Source organism: Raphanus sativus, chromosome 2, assembly GCF_000801105.2.
Source record: "Raphanus sativus cultivar WK10039 chromosome 2, ASM80110v3, whole genome shotgun sequence".
NCBI classification, from domain to species: Eukaryota; Viridiplantae; Streptophyta; class Magnoliopsida; order Brassicales; family Brassicaceae; genus Raphanus; species Raphanus sativus.
This window is the reverse complement of record NC_079512.1, coordinates 5,722,077-5,743,100: the sequence shown is the minus strand read 5'-3', so window position 1 is coordinate 5,743,100 and position 21,024 is coordinate 5,722,077. Positions and strand designations below refer to the sequence as shown.

Below are 21,024 nucleotides of genomic sequence, written 5' to 3'. Positions count from 1 at the left end.
GAAAACAATTAGAATAAACTCAAATTTTATCATACAGTTATTTTATTTTAGGGTAAAAAATAGTATAAACCATTGGACATGGTTTTACATGGAAGAATCTTGTTTCGTAACAGAGGAAGATTTACATGTTTCTTGGGAACTCTATAAACAAACTGTTGAAGCGAATCATTTACAGATTAATGAATAAAGAACATGTCTAAGATTCTTAACAACATTCATAAGTGAGAGCCATGTAGTAATAATACATGACTGAAAACAGCGACTCAGGTTTTGTGAATGACCAATCAGGCAACCACTTTACCATAAAGCAATCATGTTTTTTTTTTCTTTTTCTTTGGACTTTGAAAGAGAGGACAGGGATATACAAAGGGAAACCAAGACCCACAACACATACAAAGGATAATAAAACTGTTTTCACTCAACCCTTGCGTTATTCTATATTTGCGTGATAAAAGAACAAGTTCTTGTAATAAATAGTAGACTAAAAAGGACATGACATTTATTTTGTAGCAAAGCTTTTTGCAACTCCTCATCAACTAAGTTATTCGGAGGAATTCACCCACACCACTGCAAGGGTCACAAGAGAAGCATACACTGAAGTAGGCAGCTTATGCACCACTTTCCCAACTCCTGGGACACCTTCCGTTGCCCTCTTTGTAGCAATAGCCACGGTGGGAGCCACGATCAACGATATGATCAAACCCTGACTCACAACCGCCAACGTGTCGGTCGAAAGCAGCTCAATAAACTTCACAAACTCCTCCCGGTCAATTTCTCCATCCAAGTTCATATCACACTCCTATTTTTTCACAAGAACCATCATACTTATGAGCATTCAGATTGAACACAATTGCAAAACTAACCGCGTGTGGTCTCTAGAAATTACCGTCATAATGCTCCGGACAAGATCCTTAGAAGGCGGATCGAAATGAGGACCGGGCAATCGCTTGTTTATGTCACTGATAAAAGAAAAAAGAAATTGATTAAAATATTCTAATTTAACTATCATTTTTTTAAACACATTCAATCAAAAATATCAGAATACTTGGATTTAAAACTTAATAATTATTGTTGTTATAAATTTCTATAAATGTTTAATAAATTCTTTTAAAATATTTATAAATAAGTTAGTAGATTTAGTTTAACTTTTTATCACAAATTTAAAGTATTTATGAAAATTGTTATTTTGTAAAAACGAAAATTTGTGGTAAAATTGAAATTCTCTTTAAAAAAAGAACTATGATGATTACAATGTTGTTGTTCTAAAAGATTTGAACATCTTACTTGTAGACGAGAAGCACGGCAATGTATAGCTCTTCAAACGAGAGATTGGCTCTTCCGGTTTCAAGCTTGAACCGATCGAAAACCCGATCACATATCGCCTGTACCTGTTTTTGCCTCCACTGCTTACCTGTGAATTACCAATCGCGTTTCAAATATTTATACATATCTCACATAAGAAGCTATTCAACGCATATTACAAAACTGGAAGAGAAGAGAAGAGAAGAGAAGAGAAGAGGAGAGAAGAGATAACTAACCTCGGAGCTTGTCGAAGACTTGTCCCATGGCGATGAGTTTCTTCTTGTCTGATGTGCAAATCTGATTTGCTAATTGATTTTTTCTTTTTAGTCCTTAAAAGCTATTCTGTGGATCTGAGTGGAGGCGTCATCCTCTGTTTCACTTAGGCCCAATTCGGTATGAGGTGTCAAGACTTTTAGCCATTTTACCCTTTTCAAAACTGATATTCCATGACACAAGTTTTGGGAAAATCGCATAAAAAGAATTGTCACATAAATTGCATATGTAAAAATGACAAATTCTTTTTGACCAAAAAAAAGAAAAATTCTGTAGAGCTTAAATATTTTCTATCACAAATATAGGTTTTAAAGGTCAAAATAACTAAAATAAATTTTATTAAAAGATAAATAGACATTTGTATCCGTAAAATTAACTAATTTCGATTTACAATTTACGCTTGAACAGTGAAGTTTTGGGGTTAAATTTAAGATCTTAAAGATAAATAAAATACTAACAATTTAAAATAATTTTTAAATAGTTTCAATAAGAATTTTTGGATTTCAAAATAAATTTTGAAAAAAAGTTGAAAACAATTTCGATAAAAAATTGAATCCAAAAACTTCTTATTCAATAATAATAATAAAAATATTTATTTAAATAATTATGTATATTTAACTATTTATAAAATAAGCATAGAAGAGTTTTTTACATCTTTAATGATTTTTTTGTCATTTTTCTCTTTGTAAACTCTTTTGGTAAAAGAACTGATTCAAAATCCTAGACATTAACCCTAAATCCAACTCCATATACTAAAAACGCAACTAATATATATATTTTTATTGTATAATTATTACATATATCTATATATATATATATATATATTAGTATAGTTAACTAATCATTTAGTTATAAAAATGGATATAATTTTCATTTTACCTTTGGATGAATGATATTTTGAGAGTTTTCTCTAAACTAATTAAAAGTATCCGAATAAAAAATAAAACAAATTATAAAAAAAAATTAAAATACTATGAAATATCTAAATTATCTTAATGTTTTTTTGACATCATCTAAATTATCTTAATTTATATAAAACCTAGTGATATTCCGGCGCTACGCTCCGGATTTGTATGTTTTTTTCTTACTTAAATTTATAATTTATTATATGATCTTAGTAAAGAAAATATGTAAAATGAAAATATGTAAAAAAAAAAAAAATCTGATTTTGTTATAATGACTAGCGACCGTAATATATTATTTTGTTTGAAGTTATTTAGTTCAAAGTAAAATAGCATAAGTAGTTGTTACTAATCGATTTAATAAAAATAGAATAAAAATTAATAGTCGTAAAAAAGTTTTTTAAGTTGGAATCTTAAATACTCGTGTCATAAACTGAGCTTTTTTCAAAAAATGTTTAAAAGTGTTAAACCTGAGAAAATTGATTAACACATGTAAAAGCACCACCTGAGAAAAGAGATGATGCATAAGAAAACTGCTACTTTAAAAATAAGTAATCATTAACTGGTAAACTGAAATAAGAAATTGGTGTATCTTTCCATTAATCAACAACGTATCAACCCCAATATCTTTCTCCTTTCTTAACATTTCAAGTGCCAAAATTGTTGTAACCTAGTTTGAACATCTGTACACTGATTTGTCTTTAACTCCGAGCAATGAAACTGGAATTCGACAATGATTGAATTGGAAAAAGTAAAGGGAGTATCGTCCGAACTCTCACATCATCTATACATATACAATGAAACTGAGAAAGCAGAAACTAAAGAAGCATCCAATTGGGTTTTCTCTAATGAGAGTTTTAATGAGGAGAATCTCATGGCTTTCCAAGCTTGACTTGTTTCACATGGTCAAGCTTGAGGGGGAAAATTTGGATTTGATTTCTTGATAATAGAAGAGGTTAGCTTGTTGAGAAGAGTTTTCGGTTTTTTGAGATTGTTTTTTAATAGATTCAAAATTGTTGCACTTGTTGTAAAAAAAAATTTGTTTGAGTAAAACTTTACATTCATTCAAAAAAAAAAGAAGCATTCAATAGAAAATGGTGGGATGAATGTGATTTCTGGATTAATTATATGAATGATTACGTCAATTGCGTTAAAGAAGGAGAATTGTAGAGGCTATATTCTCCATCGTCAACATGAAATACAAAAAAATTCTATAAACCATTGTTTTGAAACCCGACCCGCACACTGAATCATATGATTTACCGAATCACTGGATCGTTGGATTAACCGCAGATGAATTGCGGGTTAATAAATAAATTAGTTTTATTATATAATAATATATTAGCTATGAAAACAAATATATATAAAAATTAAAGTTAAGAATTTTAAGTGTACATACAAAATATTAAGAAATAGTTTAGACTATTTAAAAAAGTTGTAACATAAGAATTATGACATCTTAAAAAATCAAGACATTTTCCAATCCAAAATAAACCAGAATTAAAACATTATTAAAATAAATTGTCAATAACAAAAATAAACTAACACCACATCACATCAACTAATTTTGGTTTTCTCTAAATTTTAAAACTTACCAATAAATTTTTTTCTAAACTTGTCACTTCATCAATTTTGGGATATTTTTCAGTAAGAGCATTCTCTAATTTATTATAATCAATCTCGCCAGGTTTTTCTTCTTCCACAATCCAAACTCTGTTTTGTAATTCATATGATCATATGATTTTTTTTTTTGATCTGTAAATTAAAAATGTGTAATGATTTGTATTAAATTAAATTAAATAAAAAATAAAAAAAATAATTTACTCACTTTTCTTGCCAAAGTAAATTGTAGTGTAGGGGAATAATAAGTCTCATCGTGCTTCAGTCTGTTTTACGGACGTGCAGCTTAAGCACAATCATGGCTCACTTTTTTTGCAAACGTATATTGTAGTGTAGAAGAAGAGGAAGACGACAATAACTTCAAAATATAACTTAAACAAAAAATATTAAAAATAAAAATTATCTATTGGTTCAACTAGTGCTTCAATAAAACCAAACTCGATTTCTATTGGGTCACAGACTTATCAGTTTAATTACAGATCTCGGTCAGATTCAAAACACTCTTATAAATGCTTGGACATGTCAAAAAAATGCTTGGACATGTATCAAGAAAAGTTGAACTTCCTCTCACCCCATTTATTTCACAATTAATACCAAAATTTATTAAATTTAAGTTGAAAAAATATTTTAATTATTAAAAAGAAAATGACACATGGCATTATTAAAAATGTGTAATGATTTGTATTAAATTAAATTAAATAAAAAATAAAAAAAATAATTTACTCACTTTTCTTGCCAAAGTAAATTGTAGTGTAGGGGAATAATAAGTTTCATCGTGCTTCTGTCTGTTTTACGGACGTGCAGCTTAAGCACAATCATGGCTCACTTTTTTTGCAAACGTATATTGTAGTGTAGAAGAAGAGGAAAACGACAATAAGACTGAAATTTCAAAATTTTAATTAGAAATTTAGAATATAAAAAATAATTTCAAAATATAACTTAAACAAAAAATATTAAAAATAAAAATTATCTATTGGTTCAACTAGTGCTTCAATAAAACCAAACTCGATTTCTATTGGGTCACAGACTTATCAGTTCAATTACGGATCTCGGTCAGATTCAAAACACTCTTATAAATGCTTGGACATGTCAAAAAAAAATGCTTGGACATGTATCAAGAAAAGTTGAACTTTCTCTCACCCTATTTATTTCACAATTAATACCAAAATTTATTAAATTTAAGTTGAAAAAATATTTTAATTATTAAAAAGAAAATGACACATGGCATTTCTCTCCCCCCATGAGATAAAAAAGCCTACTTTTTTAGTATAAGATAGATATTAATTTATTTAACTACTTTTGGATATCTTCGAATTCTAATTTAGATTTTGGTTCGGTTCTAGTTATATCCAAGCTCCAAAATACTAGACCTGAGGTCAGGTGACTCAGCCCTCAGGTTATGGCCGGCCCGGCACTAGTTTAAACTTTAAACCTCCCGTTTTGACTTCTCCTCTGCAAAAATACGACCACGTATCATTTGCTACGAAAACGACTGGGTTAGTTAGCAAAGAAACAACAAAGTTTAGTTAGCAAATAGCAATGAAACGACAACCTTCAATTAGCACTGAAACGACAATGTTTAATTAGCAGTGCAGCGACAACGTTTAGTTTAGCACTTCCATAAGTAGCAGTGAGTTTAGTTAGCATAGCAACGACTATGTCAGTTTAGTTACTTGGCAATGAAACGACAGCGTTTCGGTTAGCAGCTAAACGACAATGTTTAGTTAACAATGAAACGAAACGTCGGCGTTTCCTTTGATCTGCGTCCGATAGCCTTTTTACTCGTACGAGTCGTATCCCTTTTTCTCTTGAACTGAGAGAGAGACGACAGAAAAATAATTGCTTCGACTCAGGGGAAGGAGAGCTTCATTTCATCTTCTCGGACATGGCGATATCTGGGAATCTGAGGATCTCCGCAAGCTTAGTATCTCCTTATCATCACCATCCTAAATGCCTCTCTTTACCTTCTTCCAAGGTCAATTTTCTTCGATTTTGAATTTATGAAATTGGCGATTCACTGTTCAGATTTCATTTATTTTTTCACGAGAAATAAGATTGGCTTCTTCTAGGTCTGTGTTTGTTAGGAAGATATCTGAATGCGTCTTATATAGCTGATGAGATTCAACCGATTAACCGGAGTAGACCAATGTTACGGTTTAAGTGGTGACCTAGTTAGTGGAATTGTCTTTCCTTGTGTATATATATATAGACACCATTGTATATAGACCAGATACGAAGTGAACATTCTAGTGTAACTTGTTTTGTCTTTTGAGAACCAAAGTGTTCTTATCTTGAGATTGTCTTTACTGGGACTTACCAGTTTCTCGATGGCTGTGTTCCTTTAAATTACTGTGACTGGACCGGTCTTGTGTTAGTGTTAGAGGAGGTTTATAATGTTTTTTTGCAACTTTGTATACAAAAAACTATGATCGTTTAGTTTACATGATCTTGATTGATTTTATGGTGTCATCATTACGTATAACCTGAGTTTCCAAATGTATCTTGTCTTTACAGTTACATGTCTGACATGTTCATCTCTTTTTGGGGGGGGTGATGGATGTGAATTTGCAGGTTTATTTCACAAGCAATGTGGCAAACAGTTTTGAAAAGCAGAAAGTGTCGATAAGCCTCGGAAACAGACGTGGTGAAGCGAAGGTTTTAGCAAGGAACAACACCACGGCGGGAGACTACGAGCTATCACCAAGCCCGGTTCAGCAAGAGGTAGAGAGCTTTCTCTTGAACGCCATCAACATGAGCTTCTTTGACCGGTTAAACCTAGCGTGGAAGATCATCTTCCCTTCCCACGCGTCGAGGAGAAGCTCCAACGCGAGAATCGCGAAGCAGAGGCTCAAGATGATTTTATTCTCGGACAGGTGTGATGTTAGCGACGAGGCTAAAAGGAAGATCGTGAACAACATTGTTCACGCGCTGTCGGATTTCGTGGAGATTGAGTCGGAGGAGAAAGTTCAGCTTAACGTCTCCACGGACGGTGACATCGGGACTATTTACTCGGTCACGGTGCCTGTTAGGAGGGTGAAAGCAGAGTACCAAGACGTGGATGAGGCGGGATCGATAACTAACGTCGAGTACAAAGATACGGTTGATGGTTCCGTGGATGTCAGGTTCGATTTTTATGTTCCAGAGTGATAACTAGGCATTGTCTTATTATTAGAGTTATTTTCTTGAACTATGTCTTTGTTTGTTTGTTTTCGTGTTGCTGTTATTCAAGTTTTTTAGTCTGTGAGGGAACTAAGACAGTTTCTTGACACTCTCATTTGTATATATATGCGACTTCTCTCTTCAAAGTTCTATCAAAACCTAGGGTCCTTTTCTTATCATGCTTCTTAGTCTTCTTCCTCGTGTCAACCTTCACAACATTGACAAGGTTCATCTGAAGTTGAAACGCCTGAAAAAAAAATTCTCCTGCATTTTGTTTTTTTTTGCACTGGTTTGAACTACAACTGCTGTTTAATATTCTCCGGATCAGCTCTCAGCTTTCTTCTATCAAATTTATTATGTTTGCAATGAACTAATACACGCTCTTTCTCTGCGGAATTCATTCTTGTTGTTCTTGAGATCATTCCCAGTATGCTCGAGCGAGTATAGAATATTTCCAAATGGCAAGTCGCTCTGTTGCCTTATGGAAGAGCCTTGATCAGCCACATACACAAATTCGTTGAAGGGTAGATAAGCAAGCAAAGGGCAGTGTAAAATAAATAACGGAGAGTAGAACTAGCATGGACTGGTAAAAGTCGGCCCATAAGCCCATTAAGACGTTCAGGAGCGGGATCCGTGTTTTTTGAATTTCTTCAGGTGTTTAATTCCATCACCATTAATCTCTCTCTCTCTCTCTCTCTCTCCCGAATGCTTCTTCTTCTTCTTCTACAGTGACGTTTGTTTTGGCCAAGCTTCAGAACACCTTCTCCTCCTCCAAATTGCTTCGAGAGTTCCGAGAGAGAGAGATGAGCGGCGGCGGCGCTGGACTTGAATTGGAGGACGCGATTTCAAAGATCAAATTCTCGCCAGAGTCAAACAATCTCCTCATCGCTTCTTGGGATTCCGTCAGTCTCTCCCTCTCCTCTTCTCAGATTCTCAAGTCCATACCCAATCTGTTGTTTATTGATATCAATTCCTCTTCTTACCCTTTGTTTGGTGGTTTGTACAGTATCTGAGATTGTATAATGTAGAGACCTCTTCCCTAATCTTAAAACTATACTCTCGTGCTCCTCTTCTCGACTGCTGTTTTGAGAACGAATCAACTTCATACACCTCTGACTCCAATGGATTCATCCAAAGGTTTAGTCTTGTTTTAAAGATACCATCTTTTTGCGTTATTTACTTAATTGTTATTGTCACCTTTGACATTCGTTTTGTCAGGTGCGATTTAAACGCTGGAACAGTTGATACCATTGGTAGACATGACGACATTGCTACATCTGTTCTCTTCTCTTTTGATAAAGGTTTAACTCTTCTCAGCAACACTGTCAAGGTCAATATTAGGTTTTAAGTGGTGTGATGCGGTTTTCAGGTGAAGTTATCTCTACTGGCTTGGATGAGAAGATCAGATTCTGGGATACACGACGACAACGAGGACAAAGTCGTGTTCTTTCTACTGATGCTGCTGCTGCTGCAGTCAGATGCATCACTGTTAATGGAAACAACTTGGTGGTTTGCGTTGACGACGCATCTATGCATTTATATGATCTGCGCAGCTTAGATCGACCTTTTCAGTCTTGTGAATCACAAGTTGAGGTGCCTATCAGATGCGTCACCTCTGTTCCTTTCTCCACTGGTAAAAAACATTACAGTTTCATCTGATTTTTGTTTGTTATATGGCTGGCTCATCATGGGGTAGTTTGGTCTGAGATATATGAGATGTTTAAAGTTGGTGTTCAGCAGGATATGCAGTTGGCTCAGTAGATGGACAAGTGGCCTTGGAGTTCCCCAATACAGCTTGCTCTAGTGAGATGAAGTAAGTCATGACTGTTAATAATATAGAAAGTGACTATTGGCTAGCTCTCTTAATGTTTATATGTCAAATCATTAACTCATGGGGGGCAGATACACTTTCCGATGTCATCCAAAGTCTATGAAAGGAAGACTCGATGGTGCATGCATAAATGCTATTGAATTCACTCCAGGGTAGGTTTTCCTCGTTCACTATTTAATGGGGTTGTACATGGTTCACTCATTGTTTCTTGCCAACAGTGGTTCAGGGACTTTTGTGACTGGTGATAATGAAGGCTACGTTATCTCATGGAATGCTAAAAGCAGAAGAAGACTCTTTGAGGTATCCAACATTAAAACATGACTTGTTTTCTAGATTACTGTTATTGGCTCTTTTTTTCTTAATATACTTTTTTTTCCTTTACAAAAAGTTACCAAGGTACTCAAATAGTGTCGCGTCTTTGGCATTTAACCACACTGGAGAACTCTTGGCGGTTGCATCAAGCCACACTTACCAAGAAGCTAAAGAGAAGTGAGTCTTCACTCTTGCTCTCTGCTCTGCTCTGCTCTTTACTTATTTTGTTTCATTATCACACAGTACATCATATCTCCTTTTGTCTTTTGCAGGGAAGAACCTCCCCAAGTGTTCATACACAAGTTTTAAAGGATTGGTAGCTTCTTAAGTCTCAGGTTAATCAAAGCATGACTCTCTCTCTTTGTTCTAGCTATTTTGTTTTGACTGTGTGTGTGTCTAGCACGTTGTTAACCATGGCAAGTAGATTATATAGTATTTAGAAGTTGCTCGACTTGTGTGGTATGGTATGTTGAGCTTCCAAATGTAAGAATCGTATCTCTTTTAAGTTTCTTAGGTTTGTAAACGTTCATGTTGTGTTATTCAATTAATGCTCATCAAAGTTTTGCAATCCATCAAAACTTTAAAATTTTAAAATATTATAAGTTGTTAAATTTATAAACATGTAGTATGCCTTGGATTTTGAATTTAGTCATTTACATGAAATTCAGTAATGGATGATTTGAAAATAATTTAAAATTCTAAAAAACTTTAAAATCTTTGAAAGTTGATGAATAACAATGAATTTTAAATTGGGAAATTTTCAAAAATAACAACTTATAAATAGAAAGATTTTCATACATATAGCTCGAAGTAATTATCTTCTAAATATATGCCAATATAGAATACAATTATTATCTGATATATGCCAATATTATGCAATTATCTTCTATCTTATAATGTATATCTTCTTATGTATGCCAATGTATAATGCAATTATCTTTTAGTGTATGCCAATATATAATGCAATTATTTTCTACCGTATGCCATCATATAATGTGAAAACACACCTAAATCAAACTCAAGACAAGGTAAGAAAAGAAGAACACGACGATATGGGATCATGCTTATCGTCATCATCATCAATATTGCCACGCACAGGTTATAGCCATCGCCCCCGAAATTTCCCACCGTACAAGGTTAGCTATATCGTCAGGCCAACGCGTACTAAGCAGCAGCAAGAACCAGCCAAACCATCTACCAAGCTATGTATGATCTGTATGGACGAAAGGTCTTCCTCCGACATCTTCCGAGGAACCACTAGTTGCACTCACTCGTACTGCACCGAGTGCACCATACGTTACGTGGCGACCAAGGTAGAAGAAAACGCAGCGAGGGTCAAGTGTCCTGACATAAATTGCACGCAACTGATAGAGCCCTACGCGTGTCGTGATCTGATTCCAAAGGACTTGTTCGTGCGTTGGGACAAAGCCATATGTGAGTCGTTGATCATGTCTTCGGAGAAAGTCTACTGTCCGTTCGAAAACTGCTCGGCTGTGATGGTGGTGGACGATGATGATGATGGTGTTAAAGTGACGCAGACGGAGTGTCCGTCTTGTCATAGACTGTTTTGCGCTCAATGTGAGGTGCCATGGCACGCAGGGAGGGTGTGTAAAGATATGAAGAAGAAGAAGAAGAATAGCGATAAAGAAGATGCTTTGTTGATAGATTTGGCCAAGCAGAAGAAGTGGAGAAGGTGTCCTAAATGCAAATTCTACGTTGAGAAATCCTCTGGTTGTTTGCACATAATATGCAGGTCAGTACGTATATTCATTGCATAAAAGGAAGTGCTATTGTAAATTTCGTTTTTAATGTTGTTATACTTATTTGTTGTCTTTTGATTATTTTGGTAGGTGTGGTTTCCACTTTTGCTATCTTTGTGGGTCATCATCGTCGGGTATTTTTCACTCATGCGGAGTTGCTCGTACCTCAAGGCCATAATTATTATATTCTTATTTTCTTAATTTTGATTTCGGTAAGATAGCGAGACTATTCATTTAAAATATGTTTTAGACCTTTTTTTTATAACGAAGAAAAAAGGTTGAAAGTGCTACTCTAGAACATTTTATTACGCTGTTAGAAAGTTACGTTATCTAATACGAGACTGTTTTTGCTGGTTTCATTGTTGATTTGGAAATTGGCCAGTAGGCCCACCAGACAAATATAATAATCATGATAGAAGTATGAAAATGAGAAACCATATGCTTATTTTACTATTTGGAAGACGTGATGCCGCCAAACGTAGTACATTTGAAACTAATCCGATACTTGGTATATTGTCATGGGACGAAAAACGATTTCTACTAGTCATACTTTATTTTCTAGCTCGAGTTTTTAAGTATTGCAACTCGTGCAAGTAACTTGCATATTCAATATTCCATGAAACATTATAGTATTATAAATCTATTTGTTGAGTGAGAGAATGAAACCTTGTTTTTTTTCCTTTTGGTCAACAAACCTAATAACCTATAGATTATATATAGTTAAACAGAGATACGAAAGGGTTTAGAGTCAAAAATGTTAGTCACGGGAATAGGTAAGAGATTCACAGAATCACAGTGCACATGGCTTAAAGAAAAGACCCAAGCAAATGTGAACAAGTCCTTCCTCACGCACTCTGTATGTCCCCATCTACATTTTTGTAATATTCGTTGGTTGGATCATGTATATCCTCTATCCTTTAATATTCTAACAAAGTATACTTTCAATTATTAATTTTGGTATTTTTGTTCTACCAAAAAGCTAATAATATTGTTCTGTCTTTTTGTTTGTAGTGTGGCCTTGCTGCCACGGAATTGACTTCTTTTTTTTTTGTGGTCGATGAATTGACCTTTTTAATAAACAAATTCCAAATGATTTTGGATCCAAGTAGCCTCGTTTTTTACTTAAGACATGTTTTCTGGGGTTAAATACTTGAGACATATGTTTCGAACAGATAAGATTGCACAAACATAAAATGGTAGCAGAAACTAGTGGATATGTTGAATTGTGAATTCTGTTGAACATGATAGACACGCCTTCATTAAAGTATTTTGACTAGATTAAAATCGATCTATTTAGGAGTATCTAACCAAAGTTTGAAAAATGATGGAATTGTGATAAATTGAAAATTTTACATGCTAAAGTTTTTACAAACACTAGAAGAAAACATAAAAGAATTCTGACCATTGTGTCAGAGGTTCCTAGTTCGAATGATCGTTGGAATGAAATTAATTTAACATGATGTTATAGAGATTATAAACTTCGGCCCCAGACCTCCTGATACTAAACTAACAACGAAATGTTCGTAAAAGTCAGCACGTTCATAAATCAATGTCAGTTCGTCGTAACATAATTCGTAACGTTTCAAAATTAAATAGTTGTTTAATACACTCAAAAATTGTGACGAATTAACATTGATATTATCTTATATATTAAAACAGAAATCATGACTTCTTTCATGTGTGATTTTTTATATTGGACTATCACTTACAAATTTTATTAAATGTATTCTACTAAAACTAATAATAATATATAGAATCTTTAAAATGATTTAATCATAATATCTTTTGGTATCTTCTCATTTTAATATTTATTTAATAAATCTGTTTTAAAAGATTTTAACAAGATCTTCATTTTCGAAATTATATTTAAATAATTTTATTAATTTCGAAATTAGTTTGAAATATTGTTATACATTAATAGATTTAGTTATCATATATAAAATGAAACATAATTATATTATATTTTATCTATTATATAATCATAGTCAATCATATTAAAATAAAATTATTATATTCAGCTAAATATAATAAAATTTTATTAAACTGATAACTTTATATATTTAATATATTTTATTTTCGTAAGTATAAAATATTTATGTTCAAAAATAAAATCTGATACGTTGGCAAGACGGGTTAATATTAACAAACTATAAAATACATGTATAAAAGTTAATATATATTTCATTAAAGTTATTAATATAAAATCTTTATAACTATTTTAATGATGATATCTTTTTATTTTAAATATGATGATAGAATGATTTGAAATTGCAAACTATATAATACATATCTAAAAAACTAAAGTACAATAATATATTATTTAAAACAAATAAACATAAAAATATTTGTAAAAAGAAATTCAGCTTTGAATTACGGATCAGAATTTACCATAAATTAAATACAAAATAATTTTCAAATATGTTTTCTCATGAATAATTTGTTTACCTAAATGCATATACAATAAGATAAATATATAATAAGAAGTGATAAATATATACAGTTTTAAACAATTGATTAAGTATAACATGTAAACTATGAAATTATTGTACTTGAAATAGTTATATAAATATTTAAATATATAATTAACGTTAAAAATATTCACCATTTATATTCTAAAATAAATATTTATATTTATAAAAATGAAACAAAATCCGCACAGTTGCGCAGATTATGATTAACGTTAAAAATATTCACCATTTATATTCTAAAATAAATATTTATATTTATAAAAATGAAACAAAATTCGCGCGGTTGCACGGATCGAAATCTAGTTCGATGTTAATTGAGCTAACCAGACGAATTAGTATCGCCCGTCGAAGTAAACTCTTTTAATATTCGTTGCGACCGGATATCTCAAATTCTCGATAAACGATTATCCGTATTCGGCGGGAGATAGTTTCTTTTACTTTCGTGCTGTTCCAAACTAGTATTTTAATTATTCGTAGTATTAAACTATGCTTAGTTACGTTTTTAGAATTTTTATAAGAATGCTTGTCTCGTCCTTTCTTTTTTTGACGGAACTTTTAAATTGCAAATCCCTTCTACCAAGAAAGAAGAAAGAATATGAGCAAGGAAAACGACATACACAAAGAGGTCCATAGAATTTAATGCTTCACATTTACTCCACCAATATTAATGCCTATTGGAGTTTTATAAATCCCCTGTATATTAATAAAAAAACATTTAAGAAGATGTAACTTGTATTTTGTAATAATTAAAAAGATTTATTTTAGTTATAAATTCATTAAAATGTCAATTAATCTTACCTGATAATTTAAAATTGCAATTGAGAAAACCGTAGGTCTAAATTCGATTAAGAGATTCTTTAGGAACATAATATAAGGGAAATGATATACGATAAAACATATAAACAATACAGTACTTAAACATAAAAAGAAAAAAAAGGCGATCGAATGACTCGAGCTTAGGCTAAAGAAAGATGGCGATCTATACTATTATTTACGAAGTGATTTTTTGGATTCGAGCTCTTATGTTAAAAGTTAGAGTGGTTAATATCGTTTATACCCTTAATAAATAAAATATATAAATTAACTCCAAAATAAAAACGAATTTAAATGATTAAAAATAATAATAACTATAATAAGAAGAATTATCTGAAACCTAATATATATTAAAAAATATATATATATATATATATTGTGTTGTTATCTGAAATTATCTTTTAATAATAAATTTAAAACTAAAATAAAAACAGAAAACACATAACTAAAGATTAATCAAGAAAATTATCAATTTTTTATAATTGAAAAGAGAACATTTAGTTTATACTATTATATTCAAAGCGATTTTCTTTCTCTCACGTTAAAATTTATAGCGTTTAAAATCTTCATTATCCTTAATACATAATTAGATTAGATTTGTTAATATAGAATTACTCACAAATTAAAAACGAATTTCATTAATTTGATTCTCATCATTATCTACAAAATTATATATTATGTGATCCAATAATATTTTACATCAAAATATTTTTAAAATAATATAAATCCATGTATATAGTTTTATAAATATATGAATATTTTCAAATTTCTAACATAATAAATATATTTTATTAAAACAAAACTTTATTGTATATAAAATTAATATTTAATTAATTATTAAATATATCAAAGGCATGAAAATAATCTATTTTAATGGTTCTTGAATTGATAATATATTTATTTAGTAATTTTTAAAATTATTATGCCCGCAACTGCGGGCAAAACACCTAGTTGATAAACAATACTCGAACATAAAAAAGTGATATTTTAGTTATAGTTAAAAATACGATGATCGACGTCGGAATATGAACATAAAAGTTGTAAAACAATATTTCGTCATAAAAAGTGATAAACAATACTCTAAAATAAAAACTTTGAGAAACAAAACTACCATGATTGCTTAGCTTAGATTAACAGCGTGAGGGATAGAAGCTGCATTGTCGTAAACATATACTTTGCAAATGTTGTTTTGTTTAGTCTAGAGTACCAATAATACTTAATTCTGATGAAATTTTTTAACAAAAACCTTGATAGCCATTGTTGTTATGGCATTAAGGTTTTGTATAACCGAGAAATGGAAAACATAAAAAGATGTCCAGTTTTGTATTTTTGAACAAAGTTAAAAGAAAAATTTGGTAGGTATAGAACATAAATCTTAGTAAACCAGTAAAGATACATGGAAGAAGTGTAATTTATTTAGGTATAAATGATTCCTTTTTTAGATCAAACAATTAAATATTACTAACTTAATTATCTTATAGTTAAAATTGAATAAAATTAACTTGATACACAATTCAGAATGATGAAAATATGGAAAATTTATATTTGGTATGCAAAACTTTAATACAAAGGCAAAATTATTCATCTTTTATCTTTTCATCTTATGAATCTATAACAATTATAATTTTTAACAATTTTTTCATAGTTAATAAAATAGAAAAAATAAAAATTATAGTAGTGTTTAATAAATTTGATACAAAATTAAATTGAAAAAATATTATACAAGATAAATAAATTTTAATTTTTTGGTATATAATTGGTTCTCATATGGAAACTTTAGAAAGACCTATTAAAACTCTATAAAACGCTTCAAATCTCTAAATTGGTTCAGTTTTCATTTTAAAATGAACTTCCAACTTTTGAGCATATAACTAAATTTTTTAAGTATTAGTAATTTTATTTGAAAAAGTCTTTAAGATTTTCATGGATGCGGAAAACTTCCAAATCCATATATATCTTCTCCCGACCATCGCTTTCTTGGCTGCTATGTTCGGTCACTCTCGATTTCCTCGGGGCTCGAAAATATAGGGGAGACTGTGGAGCTGCTTAAATAATATTCCTCCAGTTAAAAGTTTAATCATAATCTTCCTTGCAATGTTTTTTTTTTTTTTTGAACATTTGCAATGTTACATCGTCGAAGTTGAAATTTTTGTTTAACGAGATCGACTTTGATTCTTGCAACATATTCACTGTAAAGTGTGCAGAGTAGTTACTAGGTTGGAAGATAAAACATTTAAGACAATACTAAAGTCTTTTGGTACAACCATTAAATGTGACCTTCAATCATTAAATACACAAACACATTTGTAATTAGGTATTTTTATGTCAAACATTAGGCTACCTAATCTCACAATTAAAATCTTGGAAAATCTAATCATATGCTCATTTGATCATTACAAAGGGAGAAAGAAAGTGTGGGGGTCAAAATATAAATGTAAAAAATCAGTGGATAAAAAAAGTAAAAGAAAGAAAATTACTACAGACAGTGAAAGAGACAGGAGTATGATAATTTAACAAAAGGAGAAAGAAAACAAGTGTTACTGGATTTGCCAGAAACTGGACTGTGACACATGATTGTGGTGTCCTTGAAGAAAAGGTAACTCTTTTTCCCACTCTCTATCTCTCTCTTCCATGGTGGTGGTGGGTTCTTTTAGATCTCTGCACAAAAGCTTAAAGCTTTACACAGAGAGAATCAGAGAAACAACAAAGAAAGAGTCTTACTTTTATTTCTTTTTGTTTCTATTTAGATATTTTAGACTTCTTTCCTATGCTATGAGTTTCTCTTACTCTGTTTATTTGGAGAAGATGAGGGGAAAAAGGAAAAGTTTTTCTGCTTATTTGACTTGAATTTCTTCGATCTATACCTGGATTTTTGCAGCATTCTAGAGGGAAAATGAGGAAACATGGATGGCAACTTCCTTACCATCCTCTTCAGGTACTCTTCTTCTTACTTTCAAACTGAAGTTTCTTTTGGAGGTGAAAGTTTGAGACTTTATTAAATTACTTTATGAGTTTTGAGGTGAAAGTTTGAGACTTTATTTCACTTTCTTGGTAGGTGGTGGCTGTTGCTGTGTTCTTGGCACTGGGTTTTGCTTTCTACGTCTTCTTTGCTCCGTTTGTTGGGAACAGGATTCATCAGTACATTGCCATGGGCATTTACACTCCTCTGGTAAGCTAAAATTTTGTTTGCTTGCAGATTCTAAAATCATCTCTGGTTTGGATTTTTAGAGATCATAACTGTGTACTTATTGTCTCTGTTTTGTTTTTTTCTATTTCTGGAAAATGATTCAGCTTTTTCTAGAAGTACAAAGACTAGTGGCTTCACAAAATCTAACATGCCTTCGTGAAGTTTGTTACCTATAGCTAATTAGGAAAATTTGATTTCACTTTCCTTCTACTTATCCTTATATGGTCCCATCAAGACCCTAGAAGCCTCACCTATTCATAAAAAATGGTCAAGTTAGCTCTAGATACTTCTTGATTTGAAGCCAACTTTAGGTCTGTGGTTGCAATTTCCATCTCACATCTGTGGATATGCTATTTGCTCTTGTAACTTGATCCATCATTGTAGAGAAAATAGTAGTATCAGTTGGTTCAAACATATTCAATTCTTGAGTCTGTCTTTACAGCTAAAACCTTCTACTTTGGGGTTGAATTTCTTGCGTACAATGTTTTGTAAACACTAAGTCTTGACATGTTCTTTCCAGATTACATGTGTGGTTGGACTGTATATATGGTGTGCGGCGTCAGATCCTGCAGACCATGGAGTTTTCCGGTCAAAGAAGTACCTTGAAATCTCTGAAAACGTGAAATTTCCCCAATCAAAGGATGCAAAAGATGGCTGTGGTTCAACAACAGGTGGTGCCAAGTCTCATGACAGCACATGTGTAAATGATCAAGAAAATGGAACTAACAAGAAACTGGAGTCATCATCACAAAGATCTTCTCTCCTGCGTTTGCTCTGCTCTCCATGTGCCTTGCTTTGTAGTTGTTGCAGTGGAAGAGATGAATCTTCTGAGCAGCAGATGAGTGAGGATGGGATGTTTTATTGCAGTCTATGTGAAGTTGAGGTGAATCATTGAAACCACAAACTTAATGTACTATTGTTCCTTCAAGAAACCTTCTGCTCAGGGCTAATCATTCTGGATATTATATATCCTTTTGCAGGTCTTCAAATACAGTAAGCATTGCAGAGTTTGTGACAAATGTGTGGACCGTTTTGATCATCACTGCAGGGTACTAAAAGGGTTTGCCTCTTATCATTCTATTTTTAATTTCTCATCTTCTTTTTGCTTATGAACTTGTGTGTGTGTAGTGGCTAAACAACTGCATTGGCAAGGGGAACTACAGAAAGTTCTTCAGCCTTATGGTATCAGCTATTTTCTTGGTAAGTTTTGCGTTGATCCTTTCACCACTCCATGACATTTTCTCTCTTTTGTGTGTTATGTCTACTTCAAGTTAAATGCATAAACTTTTGGGGATTGATCTTACAGCTCATTATGCAATGGTCAACTGGTATATTTGTGCTGGTACTATGTCTACTCCGGAGGAACCAGTTCAACACAGACATTGCCTTAAAGCTGGGAAGCAGCTTCTCGCTTGTTCCATTTGTTATAGTCGTTGTAAGTTATCTTCTCTTATACAATTTATCTTCCCTTTTAACGTCTCTTGAATGCAAGATGTGAAGGTTTCATTTCTCTTGCAGGTTGTTTGCACTCTACTATCAATGCTGGCAACGCTACCTGTTGCTCAGCTTTTCTTCTTTCACATTCTTCTCATCAAAAAGGTTGTTTCCAATGCGTAAGTACATGCTAAGTCTCTTGCTCTTAACTAAATGAGTTTCTCTTAACAGGGGATCACTACATACGACTACATAGTTGCACTAAGGGAACAAGAGCAAGAGCTAGAAGAAGGTGGTGGTGGAGGTCAACAAAGCCCTCAAATGTCAATGATCAGCTCGTTCACTGGACTAAGCAGTGCAAGCTCCTTCAATACATTTCATCGTGGAGCTTGGTGCACTCCACCGCGTCTGTTTGTTGAGGATCAGGTCTCTTGTTTGTTCATCGCATCATTCACCATTTTGGTTTCTTCTAATGTGTGTGTCTTTCTGTGTGCAGTTTGATGTAGTTCCTCCAGAGAATGCGTCAGTAAGTTCATATGGGAAGAAGACAGTGGTTGAGGAACGCGTCAAGAAGAAGACACAACCTGTGAAGATCAGTCCATGGACTCTAGCGCGTCTCAATGCAGAAGAAGTCTCAAAGGCAGCAGCAGAAGCAAGGAAGAGATCCAAAATTATCCAGCCTGTAGCGAGGAGGGAAGCAAGCAGCAGCAGCTTTGGAAGCAGCGGCCGTAGAATGTTCCCTGAAAAATTTGAAGCTGTTGATAGTAACGGGAAGCAGCAGCAGAGAAGGCAATCTAAGCAGCGCATAAGGTTACCAGCAGAACCGTTGATGAATGTTCAGACAAGAGTAGCTATGGAGACATCAACTAGCTCATCAGGGCTAGGTCCTCTTCAGCTAGAAGCAAGAAGCGCGTTTCAGACGAGCAGAGCAATGTCAGGGTCAGGTGGTCTTACGGTGACATCTTCACCAGAGAGCAGCTTAGACTCGCATGACATTCACCCTTTTAGAGTGTCTGCTGAAGCAGCAGAAGGGTCGGTGCAGCTCAACAGGTTTTCTTCAGCTGTTGGTCTGATGGGTCAACAGGGAGGTCAACATCAACAACAATCCATGATGATGATGATGCCATTGTCAAGGTCAACAAGTGGTGGCTACGATGCTTCTGGTGGAGAAGACAGTGATCAGGTTCCTTGTAGAAGCATCTACAAATCAAGATGAGAAGTATAATAATAATCACTCTAGTCTTGTGGCTCTTAAGGGTTGTGATATATGGCTGGTCACATACAAATGGATTGATCAAGAGAAGCTCTTAGAGTGTTTGCAAGGAGCTCTTAAGGGAAACATCTGTAGGGGGGAAAAAGGGTAAGACTATTGTGGATTCTTAAGATTTGTAATTGTTAAAGGTGATGAACAGGTTGAACATGATCTTTTAGGGATTGACCAGAACTTTCTTTGCTTGTTTTTGTTAGGAAAAAAAATGTTTTTTTATTTCTCTGAAAAGGATGTCAAGTTGCACAGTGCATATGTTGTTATCTCCTTAAATTGTTGTGTTTGGACTCAAACTGAATGTAAAACTTGACCTCCAAGTCTCACGTTATTCTTTTTGTAGATTGCACTTAACTTCAGTAGAAACGTTGTGATAAGCAAACAATGAAGAAGCACCTACGACGATTATATGTTGGTGAGACTAGTACTATGGATTCTGTGTAACAAGAGAGATCAAGAGTAAACATACACAATTTTCACTTAGACTTACAAATGATGATGAAAGATTCTTGATAGACTAAAGATATCCCAACTCTGTAAATCTAAAGAACAATGATAGATTGATAGTTTGAATACGATTACAATCTCATAGCAAAAGTAAACGATACATCGATCTCATAGCGATCGAGAGAGAAGTCTCATAGCGACTTACAACTACAACATTCAAGCATTAAAGAAAGAATCAACAACTCTACTTTT

The 21,024-nt window shown here is 32.9% G+C and overlaps 5 protein-coding genes across 6 annotated transcripts; 4 read left to right on the top strand and 1 right to left on the bottom strand.

Annotated features, from left to right (window-relative positions):
• Positions 1–303: 303 nt before the first annotated feature.
• LOC108839660 (uncharacterized) lies at positions 304–1,690 on the bottom strand. The gene is made up of 4 exons (XM_018612411.2): positions 1,539–1,690; positions 1,285–1,411; positions 887–959; positions 304–799 (listed from the first exon to the last, which is right to left on the bottom strand). The coding sequence occupies exons 1-4, from the start codon at positions 1,564–1,566 to the stop codon at positions 542–544; spliced, it is 486 nt and encodes a 161-aa protein (XP_018467913.2). The 5' UTR covers positions 1,567–1,690; the 3' UTR covers positions 304–541.
• A 4,193-nt stretch (positions 1,691–5,883) lies between these two features.
• Positions 5,884–7,432, top strand: LOC108832494 (cell division topological specificity factor homolog, chloroplastic). The gene is made up of 2 exons (XM_018605975.2): positions 5,884–6,072; positions 6,669–7,432. The coding sequence occupies exons 1-2, from the start codon at positions 5,983–5,985 to the stop codon at positions 7,242–7,244; spliced, it is 666 nt and encodes a 221-aa protein (XP_018461477.1). The 5' UTR covers positions 5,884–5,982; the 3' UTR covers positions 7,245–7,432.
• A 454-nt stretch (positions 7,433–7,886) lies between these two features.
• On the top strand, positions 7,887–9,967 carry LOC108832497 (mitotic checkpoint protein BUB3.3). 2 transcript variants are annotated; one of them, XM_018605978.2, is made up of 9 exons: positions 7,887–8,158; positions 8,263–8,393; positions 8,475–8,557; positions 8,626–8,889; positions 8,994–9,069; positions 9,159–9,239; positions 9,306–9,387; positions 9,476–9,576; positions 9,672–9,967. In XM_018605978.2, exons 1-9 carry the CDS (start codon positions 8,060–8,062, stop codon positions 9,706–9,708), a joined length of 954 nt encoding a protein of 317 aa, XP_018461480.1. In that variant the 5' UTR covers positions 7,887–8,059; the 3' UTR covers positions 9,709–9,967. The 2 variants fall into 2 exon arrangements, with proteins under 2 accessions (XP_018461480.1, XP_018461481.1); XM_018605979.2 differs by having other exon boundaries at positions 7,904–8,158; positions 8,997–9,069.
• Positions 9,968–10,352: 385 nt separating this feature from the next.
• On the top strand, positions 10,353–11,512 carry LOC108840508 (E3 ubiquitin-protein ligase RSL1). Its single transcript, XM_018613334.2, has 2 exons — positions 10,353–11,152; positions 11,250–11,512. Exons 1-2 carry the CDS (start codon positions 10,380–10,382, stop codon positions 11,335–11,337), a joined length of 861 nt encoding a protein of 286 aa, XP_018468836.2. The 5' UTR covers positions 10,353–10,379; the 3' UTR covers positions 11,338–11,512.
• A 5,442-nt stretch (positions 11,513–16,954) lies between these two features.
• On the top strand, positions 16,955–20,684 carry LOC108832495 (probable protein S-acyltransferase 22). Its single transcript, XM_018605976.2, has 10 exons — positions 16,955–17,036; positions 17,319–17,375; positions 17,496–17,609; positions 18,148–18,510; positions 18,608–18,676; positions 18,756–18,827; positions 18,934–19,062; positions 19,146–19,226; positions 19,293–19,487; positions 19,558–20,684. Exons 2-10 carry the CDS (start codon positions 17,334–17,336, stop codon positions 20,275–20,277), a joined length of 1,785 nt encoding a protein of 594 aa, XP_018461478.1. The 5' UTR covers positions 16,955–17,036; positions 17,319–17,333; the 3' UTR covers positions 20,278–20,684.
• The last annotated feature ends 340 nt before the right edge of the window (positions 20,685–21,024 follow it).

Coding starts and splice junctions, on each gene's coding strand:
- LOC108839660 (XM_018612411.2), bottom strand. CDS start 1,566: ATGGGACAAGTCTTCGACAAGCTCCGAG. Junction 1,412..1,538: donor AGTCTTCGACAAGCTCCGAG/GTTAGTTATCTC, acceptor GGTAATTCACAG/GTAAGCAGTGGAGGCAAAAA. Junction 800..886: donor TTGTCCGGAGCATTATGACG/GTAATTTCTAGA, acceptor GTGAAAAAATAG/GAGTGTGATATGAACTTGGA.
- LOC108832494 (XM_018605975.2), top strand. CDS start 5,983: ATGGCGATATCTGGGAATCTGAGGATCTCCGCAAGCTTAGTATCTCCT. Junction 6,073..6,668: donor TCTCTTTACCTTCTTCCAAG/GTCAATTTTCTT, acceptor GTGAATTTGCAG/GTTTATTTCACAAGCAATGT.
- LOC108832497 (XM_018605978.2), top strand. CDS start 8,060: ATGAGCGGCGGCGGCGCTGGACTTGAATTGGAGGACGCGATTTCAAAG. Junction 8,558..8,625: donor TCTCTTCTCTTTTGATAAAG/GTTTAACTCTTC, acceptor TGCGGTTTTCAG/GTGAAGTTATCTCTACTGGC. Junction 8,890..8,993: donor CTCTGTTCCTTTCTCCACTG/GTAAAAAACATT, acceptor GTTGGTGTTCAG/CAGGATATGCAGTTGGCTCA.
- LOC108840508 (XM_018613334.2), top strand. CDS start 10,380: ATGCCATCATATAATGTGAAAACACACCTAAATCAAACTCAAGACAAG. Junction 11,153..11,249: donor TGTTTGCACATAATATGCAG/GTCAGTACGTAT, acceptor TTATTTTGGTAG/GTGTGGTTTCCACTTTTGCT.
- LOC108832495 (XM_018605976.2), top strand. CDS start 17,334: ATGAGGAAACATGGATGGCAACTTCCTTACCATCCTCTTCAG. Junction 17,610..18,147: donor TGGGCATTTACACTCCTCTG/GTAAGCTAAAAT, acceptor TGTTCTTTCCAG/ATTACATGTGTGGTTGGACT. Junction 18,677..18,755: donor GTTTTGATCATCACTGCAGG/GTACTAAAAGGG, acceptor GTGTGTGTGTAG/TGGCTAAACAACTGCATTGG.